The sequence below is a fragment of the Corvus moneduloides genome, chromosome Z (genome assembly GCF_009650955.1).
Source record: "Corvus moneduloides isolate bCorMon1 chromosome Z, bCorMon1.pri, whole genome shotgun sequence".
NCBI lineage: Eukaryota > Metazoa > Chordata > Aves > Passeriformes > Corvidae > Corvus > Corvus moneduloides.
Window position 1 is genome coordinate 16,809,092 of NC_045511.1, and position 23,124 is coordinate 16,832,215.

Here is a 23,124-nt window from a genome sequence, read left to right on the forward strand (position 1 = left end):
TAACTGAATTGTGCTAACATATTTAGTTTGAACTGTACCTTCCCGTGTACTGGTGGAACATGGTGTTGTTTGTATTGTAGGATTCCTGTTCTATTTTCATCCCTGGCTAAAGTGCTAAAAATGCCAGCTACTAAAAATAAGGTGTGCTTGTTTGAGAACATTTGAGTGGAGACAGATCAGGCTCATTAATAGTTTTGAAGCTATCTTAGCAGCAAGGTGACTAGTGGTTATTATGGTTACACTTGCTTACAGCTAGCCTGTTGATCAGCACAATGCACTTGGTGGCAGCTGGGACTTACTGGTCACTTCCTGCAGGTTGGCATGTAGTTAGAGAGGGTGTGAGCTCGTGGAGGAAAACAGTGTGATGTTCTTCCCTCTGTCTGCTGCCATGTACCCGCTCTTGGTGTGTTTACTTAAAGGCTTGTGGCAGACAGCGCAAAGGTACTCTGAAGCCTAACTGGCTTATCTGGCCAACCTGAGGGCTGGTGAGGATGAATCTTCTTACTATGCACCATCGGTGAAGCTGATGGCCTCGAGGAGTAGGGCAGTCATGTATGCAGTTGAAGCTGCTGTTCTAATAGCATCAGTAGAATTTGTCTACACCACTCTGTAGCAGTGGGAAAACTTGTGTGTTGTGGAGAGTACTAGTAGGTAATACTAGACGTGAAGCAACAGCACTGCAGAGCCAAAGCATCCCTCTCCTTACTGCACTGTCTGTCCCTTCTGTTTGACAGGTATCCGCTCAGTGAGCTTCTACGAGCACATCATCACTGTGGGGACAGGGCAAGGATCCTTGTTGTTTTATGATATCAGAGCCCAGAGGTTCCTGGAAGAAAAGCCCCCTCGTGCCTGCTATGGGCAGAAGCAGAAATTAGGAGGAAGTGAAATTTTGAAGCTGACAACTGGGAAAGGCTGGCTGGTAAGTAGTTTGTAGCTGTGATAGAGCTGGGGGGAAGGGGACCCATTATACAGGAGTGGCATAGGGCTTGAGCCAGTTCTTTTTGGCCCTCATGTGTGAAATGTGTGCCAGTCAGTGTTCATGTAACCAATAACTAATAATGAAGAGCAAGAAGTGCTGCAGAATTGCTTTCTACAAAAGCTTTATGAAAGGGTACTGAAGGTTATTTGTTTGAGTGTAAGGCATAGTGACTACAGTTTTCATGCACTGATTCATAAATGAACCAGATTTTTTATCTTTATATTTTCAAATATAATCTAACTTCTAGTTTTCAGAACCTCGAACAGAAAATAAATTGTCTTTCTTTAAGGCCATAGTAATCCAATGTGGTGCTCAAAGCAATGGAGTTTTAATTTAATTGTGTATAATTTTAGAAACTGCAGCTTCCTGAGGTAATGCCATGGCAGGCACTTGAGTTTGGTTTCCTGTATGTTATTGTAAAGCAGTTAATGGCTTTGTTTAACTTAGCTCCATTAACTTTTGTATCACTGCAGCGTCACTACCCTTCACTTCCCTGTTCCAATGTTTGGCCTAAATGTTCTCAGAAAAAGCTTCAGGACAACTCTGGTATTTTTTAGTTGACCTGTATGAAGCTTCAGAATTGTTAAGAAGAAATACCTCTTTTTAGGCTCTGGAAGCTCCCTTCTGCTTTTGTGAAACAGGGTTTTGGGTTTGTTTGGCAACAATAATGATCTAAACTTTCCTTTAACAGAACCATGATGAAACCTGGAGAAATTATTTTTCTGACATAAATTACTTCCCAAATGCTGTTTACACCCACTGCTACGACTCGTCTGGAACGAAACTCTTTGTGGCAGGAGGCCCTCTCCCATCAGGACTTCATGGGAATTATGCTGGTCTCTGGAGCTAATGATAACTCTTCATTCTGATGCTGATCTTTACACAGATTTCCATTTTTTTAAACGACAAAATTGTGTGATGCCATTGATTCCTGATTTAAACACAAGTTATTTTTGGGCAGAGTTTTCTGTTGGTCTCCAACAGTTTTGTACATCTTTTTGAACTAGTTTTTTGCTTTAACCTCCTTGATTCTTTATATGGAGGTGTTTTGAAGTCCTTTTTTATTGTATTTACTCCAAATGACTCTTCCCCCCATTTAGGCTGTCTTGGCCATGTGCCCCCTCCTCTACTTTGCTGTGAGGCAGGATTTCTTTCTTATAGAGTGGTTGCTCCTGAGCTTTCCGTGAAAGTCTCGGGGCTGCATGTGTGCAGGTACTTCGTGTCAGTTACATTACCTGGAGTGAGGACTACTTGTAATTAAAAAATATTAAAAATATTTATAAGAGATAAGCTACTACTTTATCTGCAGAGCCTGGCCCTGGCCTGGGTTGATCATATTTTTTAAAAGTACAAGTCTAATGATACTGTTTATATGTAGAGGGATATGGTAATTTTAAGCTGTACTCACTGGAGCCCAGGGATGGATTCCCTAGGGGTATTGCCCATCAGATCCAAAGTGCAGGAGTTTCAAAAGTGCATTTGTGTTTGAATGGTAGTTTTCAGCAGTGCTAGGAGCAAAAATTGATCTGTTTCTTCACTGCCTGTCCCAGGTATCAGCTTGCACAACTGGAGTTTGTATAGGCTGTTCTGCAGCATGGCTGTTGCAGGGTGACATTACATTGAGGGCTGCAGAGGTGCTGAGAGGAAATGGGGGCTAGTTACTCAAATGAACTAAATCTGTCTGTTCTCCAGATGAAACATGGTTTCTAAGTATGCTGTTAGGGTAGCTTAAAAGCTCTTCATAAACTGCCTAAAACCTAGGACCTTTTTTATCCCAGGTTGTGGAAATTTTTTCCCTTTTTTGCTGTTCTGGTTGGCCATCTGCTCAAATAAGCCAATGGAATAAATAAACTATTTTTTTTCTCCAAGATTAAAGAGTGCATCTCAGACTTTACGAATGCAAGCGAGAAGCTTTCCATGAAGGAGGATAGCTTGGTGTTACCTCACTTTGTGCTAGCGTATGCTGTAGGAGAGGCTCAGGCTTTTCCAGAATCCCCTGCTGCCTTCTGCATTCAGACACCCTCCAACTTCACCTGGGAGTGGGAGGGGAGAACAGGTCCAATGCCCTTCAGGTCAAGCTGTGAAGCATGTGCCTCCCAAGGGTGATGGTCTTACCCAATTCTCAGCTAAAATGCAAGACTCCAGGGTGTTCCTCCTTTTGGCAGGCACTAAACTCTCAGCTTGTTACTGAAGCCTCTGTCCTCTGCTGGAATTAATGCCTTTCCCCTGACACTGGTGGAGTAAAGTGTGCCTGTACCTCACAGCTTTGGTGCCGAACGGGCAGTTGGTTGAAGCTGAGAGGAAAGACAAGGCTGGAACATGCTCTCTTCTCCCATCTCTGTGGGACATCCCAGCTACCACTGCAGTTCTTGCCCACAGCCAAGAGCTAGGCTGCATGTGTCTTTGCAGTCTCTCTCATCTTCATACTTGGTATCTTCATCAGTAACACCAAGCAGTCAGCGTCAGGCTTAAGTTCCAGTTGGTATGGAGATCTGGATGGAAATCCTACGAGGAGTGCAGATCCCTCTCATTGGGGTGTAAATCCTGGCAAGAGGAGACCTCTCTCCCAGGTGTGCCCCTGTCCCAGAAGTATAATTAGCACTGAGCACTGACACAGGTGCTTCACAAGCAGATCATCTTCCAGTGTTTCGTAAGTGTACTTCCCATTGTAGTCTGGTTGCTTAATCTGCATCAGTTCAAGGTACTGTGTGTATGGCTAGTCAGGCTTTTCTCTGAAAAGGGCAGATTATATACCATGGGGTAGCTGCTTTGGTTATTTTAGGGATTTAGAAAAGTGGAAGTATTGAAGAAAAACAAATCTTGGAGAAGAATGGCAGGATTTGTCTTTCTACAGCTACTGTGTAAGATCATTCTGTCACAAGGAACATGTTCTGCTTTGCTTTGTTGGGGTTTTTTTAATTGGGTTTGTTTCGTTTTATTTTGTTAAAGAAGCTAGACACTTAAGTCTACATGAGTGTCCTCCAGTTCTGCTGAAGCAACAGGTAATAGCTGGGCATTTAGTGTCAGCAGTTCCGAAGGGAGACTCCTGCTCTGGATATTCTAGCCCTGATGTTGATCTATTAATTGAAGCATATTTTAGGCCATGATAGGGGAAAAAATGGTATTTATATGGCCTTCAAACACAGAGGTTGATTTTTCTGCAGTGTCTAGGTTACTCAGGAGGCAGCACTGGAAATTGTCCCTTCCTGCTGACTCTGATCTCCACAAGTACCTCAGTATGTGCTCCTAAAGCCTGGTAATGTGAGTGCCCTTTTCCTCCTTTTTTTTCTGCACAGAAAGCTCTGCACAATTCTCACATGAATTTGGAAAATTATGTAGAACTCCTCAAGTCTCACCTGCTTTTGTGTATTCTGCTTTCAGGATGCTTTCTTGCAAAAATAACTTTTTATGGTAAGGGAGCCATCTTTGTTGCTGTATGAAAATCCCCACAAAAAACAAACCAAACTAGAGAGTGCTGCAAGCACACAAACAAGTTGGGCCAGAGATAACTTATTTTCTAGCTAGTTTCAGTGGTTTTAAGTGCTTATAGCAATATATAGATGTTAAGTTTTAGAGAGTTCTTCTTGACTTTGATTTTGTTGCCCTGTTGGGTTAGATATCTCATGAAATTCAGGATCAGGTTAGAAATGTGGGGGGTTTCCCATCCAAGTGCAGGAATGGCTGCAGAACAGGGCATCTCCGGGCTCCACAGGGAGGTAAGTTGGGTACCCCATTGTTCAAAAGGCAGATATACCCCTGCAATGGAATGAGCTCAGTCTGGTGACTGCACTTCAGTAGCTTCTTGAACAGCTTGCTGTGTGCTGCTGAGACCCAATGGCATGCATATATTCAGACCATCTTACCTTTTCCACTGTTTCTTAAAGATTTCCCTCCCTTGGTCTTTCCAGCTAGAATGGTTTGTTTGGGGCTGCTTCCTCCAACCCAAATCATACCAGTTTTTGCTGTAGCAGTATTGTCCTTGCAGAGGTGACCTCTATTGAGCAGGAACAGGCTTGCTAGCATTTTGTCAGCCTGTGCTCAAGACCTTCAATTTGCTTTATTTTAACTGGGTAAAAGTTGAAGGCTAGCTCAGACTGTTGAACTGGGCAGTTACCCTTGTACGTGTTTGACTGATGTGATTACACAGTAGCAGTCTGTTCCAGGTGGGGAACATACTCTGGTTTATCTCACTTGAAGGAGAGAAAAGAACTTTTAGCATAACATACCTTCAGACTGGCTGCTATTGACTTCTCAGTCGTGTGGGATCTTCTGTGCTACCAGTGAGTGTAGCAAGCAGTTAATTTTACTGCTCAGCTCTTTTCAGTGGACTACCATGTTAATTGGGGTATTTTTGGGTATTACATTTTCAGTATTCATAATAGGTAATCAAACGAGTGACTCAGTTATGGGTTTGGTAACACCTAGCTTGTAAATACTGGGTAGCAACTCCTCAGTAATAGCTGGATGTTACATCATGGGACATTCCTGAGGAATCAGAAGCTACTTTGCAGTGTTGGCTTGAGCACAGTAATAAGGGTTGTGCTCACCCTCTTCACTGAACACCTTATTCCTGTAGTTCCGCCAGCTTTCTCCCTTGTACAGTCAAGTCTTGTAGGGAGAATTGCTAGTGCTCTCCTCTGGTGCTTTCTGGGATTGCAGTAAAGAAGTGAGTCCATTTGTTTGATTCCCTCATCAGTGCTCCTGTTGTTAGTTCGAGGTGAGTAAATTACCAAAGAATAGTTGTTAGTAGGTTTATGTTCCTAGTCTCAATTTTTCATTCTCCTCAGAGATCCATTTTTAAGATCATTGCAAGCGCCCAGTGATCTTGCTGGACTTCGTCTGTTCACAAAGGTTACGCTCATGTTGTGGGTGACTCTTGTGATTCTCTTCATGAGAGGAGCTCCTGAATTGCATTACGGGGTTTATATTTGCTGCCTCCATTTTAGGGCTTTGGCAGCTTTTTGTATCTAAAGGATTAAGATACTTGGGGATCATTCTCTTCCAGAATTTCATCCTATTCCTTCGTCTGAATACTTGCTTTGTATATAGCTTGCACCTGCAAAGTTAACAGATTAAATTTATGATCCAGCTATGTGGAGTGGTGCTTTGGTGTCTTAATTTGTGCCCCTCAGCTGAGAGGCATTTACAGGCCTTGTGAACTGCTGTGCCTCACGTGGTGCAGGTGTGAAACAAAGCAGGCTTGCCTAGACCCTTCATGAGGTCACTTGGAAACCAAGGACAGGTGGGCTGTCAAGTTACTGCACGTGGGAAAGCAGCAGCATCTTTCAGCAGCCAGGTGGGAGCTCTGAGGTCTGTTTTTAGTGGTCTGATACTCTTATTTTCAATAAACCCACTTTTCCAAGTTGTCTGATATCTTCTTAATTAGCTTCTTTTGCAATTGCGGCTATGACTGAATTACTGGACTGGGGTACAGCTTGTTCCTAAGGAACACCATTGCAGAGCTGTGTGTCATGCAGGTGGAGCTGATCCTCTGGCCAGCCCATGCTGAGCCAGGGACTCCTGAGCTACCAGGCACAAACTTCTTAGCTTAAAGCCAAGTGAAAATCCCTGTGTGCCCTGCTGGCCACCCCACAGTCTGAGCCCATGGTGTGACCTCAACTTAAAATGCATTTCTGAGTGTTACAGTGCCCTCAGTAACTTATTTGAAAGTCTGAAGCAGACACCCCCAGACAAGGAAGAGTGGAAGAGAGAACACAGCCACATCTTGTTTGAGGTGCTTTCCTTTGCCCCTGTACATGAGCACTTCATGTGGTGAGGATGGGCAAGGAACACCACAGAACCAGTAAAAGGCAAAGGGTATTTGGTATGGCTCTCGGGACTCCAGAAGTATTTAAAAACTAGAGGGGATACATGAATGCTTAATTGGAAACGTCTTTGAGAGATCAGGTATATATCCCTGACATTCCTAATTCTCTGTGTTAATTTTCAAGGATAAAATTAGGAAGTACCTTTTTGCTTGTGATGCTGAGTTTTTTCATGAAAATCATGTGATGCTTGGGTAATTAAAAGAATGCTCTTGCAGAAGGGAATCTTCCCATTTCCTAACAGCCTCTCCCGCTAGTATCCTGCTGGGAGCAGTATGGTCTAAGAAAGTGCACACAGATTTAAAATGGAGTGCCGGGGTTGGCAGAGTTGGGAAAACGTGGGCTGTCTGACTGTTTCTATACCCAAAAAACCACCAACACTTGACTGTATACAAATTGTGGTTGCTGTACTGAAACTGAGAGGGTGTATAAAACCCCTCGCAACATAGTGCAATGTCTTTAGTCCTAGATTCTTTTGAATTGATTCTTTTGCCTTCAGGACAAAAAATTTAGGAGTCAATACACTGTTTTGTTAGGAACTGCTTTTCTAGATTCCCTTACTAATAGGGAAAATTCAGGTGCTGAATCTTACAATCCCATTAAACTTGTACTTTTTATTTGCCCGTTCACCTGGTCTCTTTTCATTTCCAAGGCCTCCCACAGTCTCAGGGTATAAATCACTATGACTCATCCAAATAGTACTGAAATGGACCAACCAGAGGTTAATGTGCCTTCCTCTTCTGGTACCTTGATCTTTGTAAAGTTATCTCAGACTCGTCACTGTCTTAGGGCTGGGTACATGCATTGTCTTTTTCTAAGATGTATGTGTTGAAATTGCAACAAGTTTATACTGTTACTTGTGACCTGTTCCATCTGTGTTAGGATGTGGTGTAGACACAAATCAATGCGCTGGATGGTCTTGGTATCAGTCTTGCCAGTGACACCTATCAGTGCTTGCTTGTATGTTCATGTGTACATAAATGCTGGATCTTCCCCACTGCCCGTGGTGCACAAGATGCACAAAATACACAAGGTGTTTTAAAATGTGCAGTGATCACAACTTGTTGCCTGAAGGTAGGATGTCCTACAGTGAACTGTTTTTAATGGTTTTATTTTATTTTATTTTTAATAAGATCCAAAGCCTTCAGGGAGAAAAAAAATCAGGATTTGCTGATACTTGATGGCTTTTGTTCTGAATCCAGGGTCTCATGGTTGTTAACAACTCCTTCAAATCTACCCATCTAATAGAGGCTTTCTCAGCTTGTTTCTGTCATGAGCTGTATCAGAAACACCGCTGAATCCTGAGCTATCACAGAAGCTGTCAAGCAAAGTAGTAACAGCTCTCTTCAAATATTACAGTGCACATTTTTTAACTGTAAGATAAACCTGTTCCAAGTTATTGATGCAGCTTACAAGTGGAACACTGGGAAACTGCAGGTAGTATGTGAAACCGGCCTGTCTGCACATGGGGCTCAGTGTTCTGTTACCTTGCAAATTGTTTCTCCTCTCTGAAAAGGGTTTTTTTTGTTCGTTTTTTTCCATACAAAGACATGATACATTTGGCTTAGTTTTCTAAAGATATCTTTGTTTACAAACCTCAAACTGACACCTGGAATTTGAGCTGAGTTTCTATCGCTTACGCAGACAGTAATGCATGATGTCTCATAAGAGCCTAGAAACAGGAACGTATATATCTTCACTTGCTGTGGCCTTCCATGGACATGCCTATGCATAATTAACTGAATTACAGTACTGCACTCTGTTGATCCATGAGGCTGCCTTTGTATTTAGAATCAGCACGATTAGTCATCAGTGTGTTGACATTAATACATGATCATGGAGCTCTAAGGTCTGTGTGTTTTCTGTGCTATCTGTATCTGTTCTCTCTGTACCGCAGTGCAGACTTAACTCCAGAGTTCTCTTTGCTTCTTGCTAATTTCAGAGTTCCCTTAAATTCAGTAAGGTGCTGTTTTTATGTCAGTCACTTTTCAGAGTAGAACAAATGGATTTAACTTAGTTTTCTATCTTTAGCATCTTCCTCTTCTCCCATTTCTTCCTAGTCCACCTGTAACAATCAGTTCAAAGCTGTCTGCCTACTCTGAAAATGATCAAGTCATAATAAAAAGAAAACCTATAGCCCACTGTGGCAAGATCACTCTGTGCTTTTAGCATAAACTTCCGAGGCTGGATGCAAGTGGAGACTCCACTCCTGCACAGTCTACAGAAGCTGAAATCCTCTTGCATCCATATTGTTCAGTGGGTATCTAGATCAGGAAGTGGAGGTGCCCTGTGCCTGCATGCAGTGTGTTTGTAAAACTGATCTGTAGTGGTTTAGCCAGAGAACTGGCATCTTCAGCTGCTACTCAAAATCTTGATTAAAGGCTTCATTCAGGGCAATACCAGGAGGGTGAGTTGCTGACTTGATCCTATGTAAAGGCTTCCTCCAGAGATTTATTTTTCTGGGAGGGTGGAATTGTAAAAGAGTAGGGATATGAGCAAAACAATAACCCTGTGCTCAAAAGAGAAAAGTTATTCTAATGTACTTTGGCCAGCAAGAATGACAAAGGCTCGCTATGCTCAGAGGTGAGCTGGCAAGGGAGTGTTTGAAGGGTAGGCCTTGAGGGTTTGTGCCATCATGCCTTAGATCACTGCAAATTAGTTGCTCCCAGAGTTTTTGAAACTGGTGGTCATCCCTCTTCAGATGAGATGTGAAGATGGAATGTGGAAAAACCAGTTTCCCCAGTGGTCACTCAGTCTTCCCCTCAACTCAAGGTTACCAGTGCACTTGTCTCTTTGTTTTCATGAGTGACTATGACTAATGTGCTTCACCAGCCTGATCCACATGCTTCTTGCAGGGATGGTGGAGTGAAAGGGCCTTGTCTGCATTATCCTCCGCTTTTCTGGTTGTTGACAGTGCAGGAGTGTAACAGGCCAGCTGTGATTTACAGCTTCAGCTGGTTGCTCTGGGCTTCTCTCACATTGCTCGTGTGGTAGTGGGGCTGATATGAAAAGAACTGGGTAAGTAACTTCTGGTGGGCTTTATCCCTCTTGTTCAAAATGCTGTCTCCAGTCTCAGCCTCTTGTCCCAGCCTCACATCTTGTCACACTGCTTGGGACTTGAGCAAGTTCCCTGTTCTTTCATGGTGTACTGGTTCAGGTACCAAGTTCTGCAAAGCTTAGGGGCACCTGTTAACAGCCCAAACTTGTACACTCGCTTAGGCAGTGGTTTGCTGAATGGGACCTTGCTCACGGTGTCCTTATTCATTTTACTCAGCTCTAGGTATCTTCCTGGACTGCCATATCCCTTTCAGTCTGAAAAGGTTTGCTCCAAAGTCACTCCTGTTCCGTGGAGTTGATTCCTGTACTGCTGGTTATTGCAATTCAGTGGCTTTTCTTTTTCTTGTTTTCATTCTGGGGTTCACTGCAAAGGTACAAAACCATACTGACTTTCTCAACTCCTGAACCTAGTACAGGGGCCCATCCTGAGGCATCAGAATTATTTGTCTACTCTCCAGGTGCTTAGAGACAAGGATCTCTTAGACAAAGAAGGAGGAAAACAGCTGCATATACACAAGTGAGAAGGTACCTCTGAGTAGAATAGTTGAGGGAGCAGCTTATGAATTTTAAGTATAAAACCAGTAATTGAGGTTGTTTTGTTTTTTTTCTTAAAATTGCTTTAACAGGAGGTTAGGTGGTGTTTTAAGCCACAGAAAGTTGCAATGTAGACTGAGGTTTTCATCAATGCAAAATGTGCCTCTCAATTACAATGCAAAGTCAGTTTCTGTTGCTTTTGTTTGCAATGGAAGAAGATTATCTGAAGACTGATTTAATGTGTTTCTTGCTCTTGTATGTAATCACCCACACAACAGTCCTTGCTGGTCTTTCCCAAGCACTGTTCAGCACTATCCCTATTTTAAAACAAAACAGGGACTGCTTTGAGTAGTGGAACCTAATGAATTTCCTTGGTTTGAGAGAGACCCTGGAGATTAAGAGTCCAGGTTCTGTGTATTTTAAATACAACTTTAAACCAATGCAGCTATTCTCTCAGACCAGTGCAGCTTCTTACCTTTCCCTCCATTTACATGGGAATTTAAAAGTAAACCAAGCAATACATGAGCCAGTTGATGTGCTTGCAGGTGGAACATGTTTTTTTTAAATTTGAAGATTGAGATTTCTCTTGTGGAAGAACTTGTTGTGGGTGCAAGAGTGTGGAGCTCAGATTACAGCTCTTCTGCCAGCTTGTTAAATGCAATTAAGTATTCCAGACTCTTTTGAAGAAGACTGTGTAAAAGCTATGAAGGTGTAGAATGGAACTGATAATTTTAAATTTTAGGTCATGTGTGTGTTGCTTGACTACATGGACAATGTTAACAGTGATTTTTACATATTGGTTTCCATGTGTCAGTCACAAATAATTTGCTGTTTGGAGGAAAACTTCCAGTAGATACTTCTCCAGATCAAATTATGAGCCTAGTTTTCCCTCTTGTATTAACCGGGTTACTGTGTTCACATGCCAGAAGGATGTTGCACTTTGAAGAAGCATGTTAGTGTATGTGGCAATGCCCCATGCACTTTTTAAATACCTAGACCTGTACATTCTCGTCTTGAGTATCGTTAACCATGCTGTAGTCTGACAAATGAATCTTTTACTACTGCCCTGTTACATAGATAATTGTAATTAACTGAAGTTTGTTTTTTCCACTACTTGAAGTCGTGTGATCTGAAAATTGGTGAACAAAAAGTATTTGTGCATCTTACTATGGGTATCTCTAAATAAAATGTATTTGTATAGTGTGTTGGCTTGGCTGATCTTTTCCTTCAGCTTGTAGTTACCCCATTGCAAGTAAATCCAGGGCAGTTAAAAGCAAGTGGGCTTGGGTTTCTTAACGCAGCTGTCCAGCTTCTGCGTTGACATGACTGATTCAAAGAAAACAAAGTGAACTTTTCTTTTTCCTTTGCCAGTGAGTGGATTGATAACCTGAGAGCAGAATCTCAGCTTATTTTTGGTTTTCATGGCCTAAACATCAGTCCTAGTTCTCTGTACAGCTGCAGTAATACTCCTCACTTCCATAGGAAATTTATCTATTGGCAGAGTTGGGACTGTTCCACGTCAAAGCATCTCCTGCCTGTTCTTGACATCTGGTACCTCATTGGCTCTGAAGCAAGAGTTTCCTTCCAACCACTTTATTTTTCTAAGAAGGACCTACCTCTTAGAAGTGTTGAACAGCACAGATAACTGTAGCTGAACAGTCAGGTATAGGACTACAGGTTTCAGGGAGATCTTTCATCCCAAAACTGCATCTGTAGCACTTCCACATATTTTCACTTCACAGGAGAGTGATGCCTTCAGACAGCTGTCCTTTTTCACTGCCTGTAGGTGGGAAAGTTATTTTTTCAGAGGAGGAATGTCTAAGAGGTCTGAGTTTTGTGCTGGAAGTTAAAATCATGTGCCTAAAATCAGCTTCTGCATCCCTGTCTTCATCCTTGGCCTCATCCTAGGGGGCTAGTTCCCATGAACATGGAGAAACTAAGCTTTATAAGTAAAGGGTTTTAAGCTAGGTGGGAGACCATGTCTCCAGCGGCACCATCTCTGCTCCTTGTAGTAGGCATTACTGATGTTTGTGAATGCTGGGAGACTCTAAAAAGACATAGGAGCACTATACTGTCATTCCACTGAGCCTTCTAACCAAACTGTTTGAGAGATGCAAAGAAAAACCAAAGCCCCTGGCCCTGGAGATATACAGAAGAGGATCGGTTAGGGCTCTGGAAACCAGGGTTACAAACTGCCCACCTGCCTCAGATACTCCGCTGAGTATAGCATTCAGATGGGGTGGGGCCTGTGAACTCACTCACAGGACCAAAAATGACCTCATGAATTCCAAAGCTGGTTGTATTAATTGAGCTCTTCTTATATGCATGTCCAGCTTAAATCTCAGCAATAAAAGTCTAAATTGTCCCGAGCAACTAATTTTAGCGTTCATCTATTTTGTCCATCACCTGTCTTGCAGGTCCCCTTGCTTTCCAATTCACCATGCAGATTAATCAGTTTGTTCTCTTACATAAGGCAGCTCACCTTTTTTTTTTGGGAAAGGGTTCTTAACTGTTTCATGGCCAGAGTCTTCACTCCTTCTGCCAAACAGTTCAGGTTCCCTCAGTGCTTTCTCACTGGCCACGCTTGGCATGTGCATGTGTGGCCATTATCATTCCTGTCTGTGGAATCAAGATGAGATCCACTGCACTCCTTGGCCTGGAGCCTGCAGCTGGTCTACGCTGTTATCAACTATGCCTTCACTGTATGCTACAAACATGTGACAGTCGACATTACCCCTTTCAACACTCAATCTGCTGCCTGCCTCCAGCTCCAGCCCAGCTGCTGCAGGTTTGCTTGGCTGTCATCACTTACGTTCTTGAGTGTACTTTGTTTCTGATCTCTATGACTTGGGGCCTCAGCTCTTGCCAGCTGGTGGCACCGCTGTTGCACAAGGAGGAAGCTAAACCAGGACAGGACTGAGAATAGTTTCACACTGTTCTCTTAGTTCTTCCTGGCCATAGCTGTACTCATCCTGTCTGTTTCTGAATGGAGGATCAGGATAGTCTTTTGAATTCAAAGTGCTTTCAAGGTCCAGTAAATGAATTAATAAATAAAGAGATGCTAGGATGCAGGGCTTGAACGGTTTTTTGGGCAAGAGTGGCCCATTCTTTCAGAGACTGAAAGTGAGAAACTTCATAATGTATTAGAAAACAAAAATCTCTGTACTTTGTCTCCCGGCTTCCTCAGTCCCTCTCAAGCCTCCTCTGGTAGAACAAATGTCAGGAGGGCTTCAGCCCTCTACAGGGTTCAAGGGACCACGTGGCCAATATGGCTTTTGGGAGCTATGGGTCAGCTGCTCCAAAGTACTGCCCTGCACAGAGGGTCTTACTCTTTCCTCTTCACTGAAGTGTACCATGAGCTGGCAGAGGTGAGAGAGGAGCTACAGGCCTCAAGTGCAGAGCTGCAATCAAAAAGTCAGCTAGACACTGCTTGAACTATTTGGGCCAAAGACATAAACATAGTGAGGGTCATGCTTTAGGGATGCTGAAGTGTCAGCAGAAAGATTTGTAACCCCTGTAATCAGTGCCTGTGGGTTTTTTTCCCCTGTGTTGTCAAAAGTTTTCCTGTCCCAGGGGTTTCCCCTCTAAAACCCACTGCAGTGCCTGGTGCATGTTGAATGTGAAGCACACAGACTCAGCTACAATAGAAATTTTACAGATTCTAGACAACTGGAAAAAATGTGACGAAAGGTTGTCTTTGGGGAGACAGACTGACACTGTTACTGTAAAAATCCACCCCAAATAACTGCTGTGTTCTAGGCAAGTATTCACCTAGGGAGCAATTTTGGCTAATTTCTCATGTATATGAGCCCTAAGAAATGTCTTTGAGCCAAAAGGGTAAGGAAAGGTTGGTCAGTACTAAGAAAACAAGATTCACTTCCTCATGTGCTATGGGGGCAGCCTGTGTCCTACTGCTGAGGGCTGTTGGACACCAGACTGCAGCCAGCCAGTGAGGATGCCAGCAGAGCGCTATCAAGCTACAACAACTTATGATCTTGCTATCTGATAAAAACACTTAATGTAGACTTTTTTCCTTCCTGGAAATAAATTCTAGGAGTCATGATGACTTGCCATGTGTATTTATAGGAGCATCTTTCCTGTTAATTACAGAAAGCCAACTTCAGCTTTTTACCAGTATAAATAGGCTTTGACTCCAAAAAACCCCACTGTCCCTGTTACCTTTTGGGCTTTTGTCATTGCACTTGGAGTTTATTTGGTTTTGGGGAAAGCTTTTAGTCCTGTGCTCTGGGCTGCTCAACTTGTTGCTTAAAGAGAAGGGAAGCATCTGGAGCTTGAATGTGTATTGGTCCCGGGACCTAGGTCACACCACCAGTGACTAGACTCAAGCTGGACTTTGTGCCAGTTGAGGTTTGTGTCACAACCCATTGAACTCTGCAGTTCTCAGTCTGACTCACTGTCCATAAACTCAGTCTGTAGTCCATCAGTTTGTCTATGAGATTCTTTCAGAAAACACCACTGAAAGCTTTGATCAAACTGAGCAACATCCCCTCCTCTCCCCTCATTTATCAAGGCAGTCATTTTGTCACAGAAGGTGACCAGGTCAGCCCGACATGACTTCGCCAGTGTAAATCCATACTGAATACTGCCAGTCACCTTCTTGTCCTCAGTGTTTGAGGATTTCAGTACTATTTGCTCTATCACCTTTGCAGGGCTGGGTGGATGCTCACCAGCCTGCAGTTCCCTGGGGTCTCCAAAGCTCACTGCTTTGTTCCTGCCATTGCTGGTTGCTGCATCTACAAACAGGCCTTTTAAAACTGAAAACAGATGGCTGACATTTAACGAGAGTTGGCAAATATCCTTGGACATGCTATTCAAAACATTCTCCTCAATGTATCACAGGATGAAAATGCTTGTAATTTATCCTAAGATGAAGTTTGGGGGAAAACCAGCAAATGGTGCAAATCCAGCTTCCACTTTACAACACTATTAGTTTGTTACCATTCGCTACAGGAACCTTCGTATTACCTGGAGTAAGGGAGGGTTGGGATTCCACAAGGCCTGTTAAAATCCAACTGATAAAGGCAGATGGTCTGTAAGTGCTGCAAGAGGCAGTGTGCAATATAGAGCAAGGATGTTTAAAAGACCTTCAGTGATCATCTACTCCAACCCTGCCCCACCAAGTTCTTTCAGAGCTGGCCAAGGAAACTTCTGGCTTCTTGGAGATAATTTTAATCTTGGGGAATTTTAAGAGGTGGGAAGCATGACATTATTAGAGCAGGGAACAAAGTGACCAGACATCTGCAGACTACTTTCTCTGATGTCACAGACAAAATAATGGAAAACCGATAAAGGACTAAATAGATAATTCAAGGGTAGATACACAGCTAATGCCAAACAACCGTGTTGTATGGAAAACAAGTCTGTTTAACAAAAACATTTTAATTTAATTAGAATTAATTTAATTTAATTCTTAGAAACAACTTTGCTGGTAGAGGTAGCAGTGGGCAGGCACATCACGGAATGAAATCAGGGGATATGACAGAACAAACTCAGCACTCACCATTAGAAGTGCATGCACTACACAGGGGAACCCCTGCCAACATCCTTCCCGAACAGGTGTTTAAGCAAGGCTCTGCAGGATCAGTATCAGGTTCAGACACATAGAACTGTCTCGACAATCTGGAAGTAAGTACAAATTCACTGCAGATAAAATGTTTTCTGAAAAAAGTTGGAGGAATGAAAAATAACAGTAGGGCTAAGGTGGTTGTGCAGAACAATTTCAGATTCTGGTCATATGAAAATGCATCACCTGTTTCATACAGTAAAACTACAAGGTGAGAAAACTTAGATCAAGGTCTGCAGGGACCACCTGGAGAAGAGGGTTGTCTCCAGGCACACACTGACTCTAAAGAATGATAAGCAGCCAAACACAAATTCCAAGGATGATGCTGAGGCATGATGGACTAGCACAGACCATGGATGTTAGGAATTTTAATGGCCTGGGCTTTATGAAGGCTGGATGCAATGATATCATTATCCCTCCTGCCTTCAACATCGTGAATGGTACCTCTAGCAGAAGGGCTTGCTTTCATAATGGAAATGGCAACCCTTTCAAGTACAATTGTTGCTGAAGCTCTGCTTGTGCAGGCAAATCAACACAATCTAACACATTAGATTCCATTTATGGCAGCATCCTCATGAGTTTCACTCCACATCTAAATGCAGCAGCAATCCCAGGTATGCCCAAAGATAACATCTCTTATTATCAAATCCTTGTAACAGTTCTCCTGAGAGAACTTGTCTTGGTTTGAAAGACAGGTGTCTGCTAAGGAAGGCAGAAGCCTCTCTTGGAATGGCAGATGCAACCCCCTTCCCTCCGAGTTACTATAATTTTGAAATCAATGGGCTTTTAGGCAAAGATGTGGGAAATAGGAATAGCAGTTCTTTGCTATTATATATCTCTATGTGTATAACCCAGTCAAACAAACAGCAATACCTATGGCAGTACCAGCAAACAACCACAAACCCAGCCCCAGCCTTCTCGGCTGTCAGGCCCTTTCCCCTCGGGTGCAGTTCCGCTCGCAGCCGGCAGGGGCGCTGGCGGCTCCCGGTGAGCAGGGCAGGTGCGATGGTTCCCCCGCGGCTGCAGGGGGCGCTCCGGAGCGAGCTCGGGGAGCACGCGGCACCGGTGCCCTGGGATCCCGGGAAGGGATGGGACAAAGGCTCCACAAACCCCTGGGCAGCTGATCCCAGTGTCCGGCCGGACCCTCGGGAACAGCAGGCTGGAACAGCAGGCTGGAATGGCAGGCTGGAATGGCAGGGACGAGCACAAATCCTGGGTGGCAGACGCGATGTATCCAAACGGAATCCCCCCCGGAGGTCTGGGCAGGCAGGGTGAGCACGGCTACAACGCAGCGAAGGCTCGAAGCAGCGGCAGGGCAGGGCAGCCACAGCCCGGCTCTGAGCGTGGCAGGGTAGGTGGGCTTGGGATCCCGGGGCTTCTCCAGAGAAAAAAAAGCAGCCGAAGAAAGCAGACTCCCTCTCTGTCTGAATGCAGGAGACCGAACTGCCCACACACCCAGGTGAAACAAAAAGAGCAGCCAGCTCTTTTGTTTTTCTGAAGTATCCAGCCATTTGTCCCCCTGGCAACATGTGGGCAAAATTCCTTTAACAGAAAAAAAATCCAGGAGAGCTCCTAAAACCCCAACAGAACTCCACTTTTCATCTCAGATTTTGAATTGTTCCACTATAACTAGGGAGAAATCCAGATTGTGGCATCCCACCCTTCAGGAGAAGGGAGCACCTAAGATTCACAGATGCTTGTGGACAAAAGAAACAGCAAAACTCAGAGGGCCCACAAAGTCTTACGAAGTTACATTATTAAATAACACACTTGGCATGGAAACTGTTACGTTAAGTCTCTGACCTCCTATAAGCACATGGCAGTGGGTTTAGGATAAAGGATGGAGGTCGAAGGGAAGAGAGAAAGAGAGAGCAATGTATCAAAGAGGGGGAGAAGGGAAGGGGGAGAGAGAGAGAGATCACCAATCCTGGCTCCATTGCTGATGGAGCTGATGGGGAGTGCAGGGTCCTGGGGTGCACACACACCTGGGCTTTGTGGGGGTACTTTTTATGGATGAGCTTCTGTGCACTGGAGGTAAATTTCTCTCTTTCTATGTAATTCAGTTACTGTGCACAGTCCGCTCTCCCAGACCTTTCCAGAAATGGGCTGGAGGCTTCAGGGTATTTGGTGGTCTCCACATCCCCCTACAGTCCATGCCTGCTTCTCGACCTCATTCCTACACTTGGGCTGTGTTGCATTGTGCTTATCTCCAGGAGCCAGGACAAGGATGTTTGTCCCAGAAATGTGCTGTTCTACCTCCATGTGGGCCCTTCTCCAGCCACATTCTGTTCATTCTCCCAGTGTGTTATTGCTAACAATCCTTGGCTGTTAGTAACAACAATCCTTGGCTGGCTCCAGAGCCATCCAGCTATCAGTGTTTGAGATTAGCCCCATTGTCTTCTGGGCTTCTACACAGATTCCCTGCAAACTCAACTCAAATCTGAAAGTCAAGATTGGTTTCTTCTCTCCCTTGCAGAGCCTGTGTACCTGAATTATGTTGACTCTCTGAGGCTACTGCAATATATTTTGGAGAAAGGTAGTGCTGCTGAAGCAGGTGTCATCAGGGTCAGGGCTGTGAGACCAGTTTGCAGAGAAGAGCAATATTTTATGACACAAAGTGATGTAAAAAAAGAAAAAACAGGGCACAAAGAAAATTAAAACTTCAGAATAAATAGCAATAAACTGCTCTGAACTTCAGCTCAGACCAATTGTCCAATGAGCCTAAGGGGGAAGGGTTGGTAGTGTGGAAAATGGGAGAGAGCATTAGCAAGAGGGAAGACAGTACTGCCTGAGCCTGTGGAGAAGAGATGGTTTCAATTCCTGACTGCAACACAGAAGTAGAGCAGACTCCTGAACTAGGAACAGGGCAATATTCTTAACACAAGCGGTTCTCCCCACTCACAAATGTGATAGGCAAGGAGGATGCCAAAGTACCAGAAGAGTGGTTTCCAGCCTGTGGTATGTGAACAGCAGCCTATTTCACAAATCTGCAGAAAGTGTCTGAGAACAATCCTGCAGTAAGCTGTGGCCTATCTGGATTTGCACCTGCACCAGACTGTTATTTACTGGCTGGAAAACTGAAGAGGTTGCAAATGTTTTAACAGCAGATAAGAGTCCTGACACAGGCAGTAGGTAGAAATTGCCTGCCAGGCCTGGTCAAACCTTCGCTGTGTTTAGTGCAGGGTCTTCTCTCCAAGTCTGATGCACTGAATCACAGGATCATTTAGGTCGGAAAAGATCTCTGGGATCGAGTCCATTCTGTGACTGATCAGCAACTTGTCAATTAGAACAGAGCACTAAGTATCATGTCCAGTCATTTCTTGAACATTTCTACCACCTCCCTGGGCAGTCCATTCCAATGCTTCACTACCTTTCAGGAAGAAATTCCTCCTGATCAATATTTGGAGTGAAGGTCTTTGTTCCCAAGCCTCCACCAGTTTATTGCTTTAGCTCTCCTCTGGAAGCTTTGTCAGTGCAGTATGCCATTTTCTCATTTATATCTAATTCATGTACAGCAGAAAGAGTCTACAATACTTCGGTCTTAGTATCCTGGCTTAGTTTTCTCCTATTCCAAATGCTTTTAGGCTGGATTCTGTGTGATTTTCAGAGACATGTTCCAGCTGGCACTACACCATCTTACAACAGCATCCCAAGAGCTTTCAGCCTTTGTTGTTCTGTGCGCACACTAAATTTCCATCTTGATTATCAAAGGATTGCCAAGTCATGATGGAAGAATGCTAATAATACTGATTAAATCCACACAGATTATGGAGCTGCAGACATGTTTGTCACAAAGCTTGTGAAACTTTGTTTACAGCTGTAATTAATTGTCCCCCTGCAATAGTAATAAAACAGAATATCAACAGCTGCATCAAGAAAATCAACAATACCTGTGCACTGTTTGGTCTGAATTTCAATTTAGTTCAAAGGACCCTCTATCTTACTGAAAAAATGGGAACAGGGAGATATTGCAACTCCTCAGCTGTAGGATCTTTTGTAGCTTCTGCGCATCTATGCAGTAAGCATCAAGGATGCAGACTGGTTAAATCCATCTACTCTATGCAGAGAAGGCAGAAGCATGAAAAACACCGATTAATTTTCAGATAGTGTGTAGGGTAAAATCAGATTTCATGCCCTTTCTACTTACATGGAGAATATGGGCTCAAGGGACAGAGGATGAGCAAACAGCAGTAAAGGATATGAGACCACAGCAAAGGTCAAGGACCATGGGACGTCATCACTGGTGGCACCAAGGGATGAAGAGTCTGAACATCACCTTCACCAGCCCTGCCTGCTCAGCACCAAGCAGGGACCAACTTCCACACAGGCTTTAACATGTCAGGCCTTGCGAAGAAGTGATGCCCAAACAGTAAGGACCACTGCATTTTGGGCAACCAGAGGTGCTGTACACAATGGAAAAAATGCACAGCAGGAAAAAGCCTAAATGGAAGAAATGGCAGTGGAGGGCGGGGTGTGTGTGTGGTGGGGTGGTTGTGTTGGTTTTTTGTTTTTTTTCTTTTTTTCTCCTGACTCACACAACCCAAAACTCCACATCTCAGGGAGTCAAGTTTTACTGACTATCCTTTTTTGCCATCTGTTCTGTCACAGTTCAGTTTAGGCTGCCAGAAGCCGCACTAAGTTCTCTAACATGCTTCTGCTCTGTCAGCCCTTCGCTGTTCTCCATTAGTCCCCACCATACTCTTCTTGACTTTCTCCTCCTGCAGTGCAGCTATCCTTTGTCCTAGATTTCTCCATGTCAACAGGGTGCCTCCCTGTGTCCGCCCTAGCAAGAGAAGGAGACGTTTACATTAATGTAAGTACAAACTGGTTCCAAAATGCCCCGTTCGTAACCCAGGGGGGTCCCTCAGGGGGCCCCGTAATGGGATCTCTCAGGGGGATTTCTCAGGGGGTGCCTCACATGGTGTCCTTCACAGGGTTCCTCACCAGGTCCCTGAGGGGGTTCCTCAGAGGAACCCTGGCATGAACTCTCATGGGGTCTCTTGGGGGCTTCCTCAGGAGGTCATTCGTGGGTTTGATGCCTTGAGAAGCCTCCTAGAAACAGAGGCTAGACAGGAGTAAAGGAATAAAATAGGTATTTATTTGAAAGGCCTTCAAAGGTACCTCCTGGGGAGCCTGAAGCCACTCCCAAAAATGGACCCCAAGATGGACCTCAGGTCACGAGTTCTTCACTCTTTTACAGGTTTGGTTCATTTGCATAGCAGGGTTAATTCTCCAATTAAAGCTTCAGTTTTCCCCTCCCCTTCAGCTCCCCCCCCCCCCCCCCTTAGCGGCTCTTTGGTTTATACTTTTGGCCTAGGACAGTCTTGGTGTCCTTGGAAAGCAGGGCCGGAGAGGCTTTGTTATGTCTACCTAGCATGAGAGAGCAGAAATTAACAGGCTACAAAAAACTTCAGAGACACACACCAAGCAGTAGAGAACTTGAAAAATATAAAGGCATCAGGTTAACTCCCGCGGCCCCGCACGGGGTCCCTCCCGGGGGGACCTCTGGGTGTCCTTTACAGGGGTCCCTCATGGGGTCCCTCACAGGATCCCACAGGGGGTCCCTGAGACGCCCGCGGGCAGGGCTCCGCTGCCCCGCCCATTCCCCCGCCCCGCGCGCCGGAGGGGCGGGACCTCCGTCACACGAAGGCGAAGGGAAGGGGCGGGCTTTCCCTCCGCGCGCGCTGCTCACGTGGTCACCGGGAGGGGGCGGGAGGCAGAGGCGGAAGAAGGCGCCGGTGGATGGGCGCGCGCTGGCGCTGCGTGAGGGGCGCGGGGCGGGGCTGCGCGCGAGCGCGTCGCGTCACGTGGGAGGGGGAACGACCCCGAGCGCGCGTGGAGGAGGAGGAGGAGGAGGAGGAAGAAGGGAGAGGTCACGTGACGGTCGCGGGCGCCGCCGCCGCCGCTTTGTGAGCGCACCGGGCAGGTACCGCGCGCGCGGGGGGCGCGCGAGGCCCCCCTCACCCGTCCCCGGCCAACGGTCCTCGCGCGCGGCCGCTCCCCCCCTCAGCCGGCCCCGCGGGCCTGGCCCCGCTTTGTCCGGCCGGCGGCCCTTCGGTCCGCGGGTCGGTCGGTGTCCACCCGGGCCGCCCAGCCCCGGCCCGCCCGCCGACGGGTTGGGGGGGACGCGGCTTTGCCCTACTTTTCGTGGCGGCCGCCCCGGGGAAGCTTCGCCCTGGCCTAGATCGCCGTCCCCCCGCCCCCGCTCCGTCCCCCTCTTCTCCCTCTCAGCAGGGCCGCGGGTGCGGGCAGCGCCCACCTGGCTGGGGAGAGGGAGCCCCGCTTGGAGGGGGAGAGGTGGCTTCTCTCTGCACCCCCTGACATCCGCGGGAGGGGGTCCTGCACCCCGTCCGCATTCCAGGAGGGGTTCTCATCTCATCTCGGAGGTGCTCGTCTCGTATACCGAGGGTTTCCCTCTGGCGGGTTGGTGCCTCTGGCTTGGGGGGGTGTGAGGGAAGCGGGAGCAGCCGGAGGAGGAGTGGGGGTAGCGGCAGGAGTCAGGCGAGAGGGGAGATGGCAGCTCGAGAAGTGAACAAGTGGATGATGAAGTATTGATCTATGACTTACGCAGGGCTTTACTTCCATGTTGTCGTTGCTCATTCCCTTCGCGGGTGTTCCCTCGCTGGTGGTGGTGGGGGGGTCACAGCTACTAACAAACAATGACATCTCGGCAGCTACAGTGGGTTACTTGAGGACATGACGATGAATGAACCGTTCTCTCTGTTAACCTTCTCCACCTTAGTCCTTCCTTGTCATCGGTTGTGCGTGGTTGCTTGGAATTGGGTGTCAGGGCAGGGCTTCGCTATTGGTCTGACTTACGTTGCCTTTAAAAACAACAAAAAACGCTCTTCTGTGTTTTCTCCTGTTGCTGAAGAAAATTGCAGCAGGGAAGTGAACTGGTAGGCATTCCTGTGCAAGAAGCTGCATTATAGAAAGGAGCTGGTGCATGTTTGAGTCTGATAGCAAGGATCTGAACTCTGTGATGTTGAATAGGTTTAAAAGCTTGTGCTGGAATGTCTGCAGTGCTGTTGGGTGCCACCTGGGAGCAGGGTGGACTGGTTTGAAGCTTCTCTCTTGAAGGTGTGTTAGCACCAGGAGCATGGATGTACAGAGCCCTCTTGGTTGTGTTCAGAAGAACAGGATGT

At 45.6% G+C, this 23,124-nt stretch overlaps 2 protein-coding genes across 6 annotated transcripts in view; both read left to right on the forward strand.

Annotated features, from left to right (window-relative positions):
• DCAF12 (DDB1 and CUL4 associated factor 12) overlaps positions 1-11,598 on the forward strand; it is a 33,406-nt gene extending 21,808 nt beyond the window's left edge. Inside the window, exons 8-9 of the mRNA XM_032095422.1 lie at positions 735-919; positions 1,671-11,598. Of these exons, the coding sequence (XP_031951313.1) occupies positions 735-919; positions 1,671-1,829 (344 nt within the window). The 3' untranslated portion in view covers positions 1,830-11,598. The remainder of the gene's footprint in view (positions 1-734; positions 920-1,670) is intronic.
• A 10,188-nt stretch (positions 11,599-21,786) lies between these two features.
• Positions 21,787-23,124, forward strand: part of UBAP2 (ubiquitin associated protein 2) — a 63,647-nt gene continuing 62,309 nt past the window's right edge. For 2 of the 5 annotated variants that reach the window (XM_032095316.1, XM_032095315.1), the window contains exon 1: positions 21,787-21,905. The gene's annotated coding sequence lies outside the window, so the exon portion shown is untranslated. Of the gene's footprint in view, positions 21,906-22,053; positions 22,277-22,336; positions 22,399-23,124 lie in introns of those variants that run through there. The other 3 variants (XM_032095317.1, XM_032095319.1, XM_032095318.1) reach the window with 3 other exon arrangements.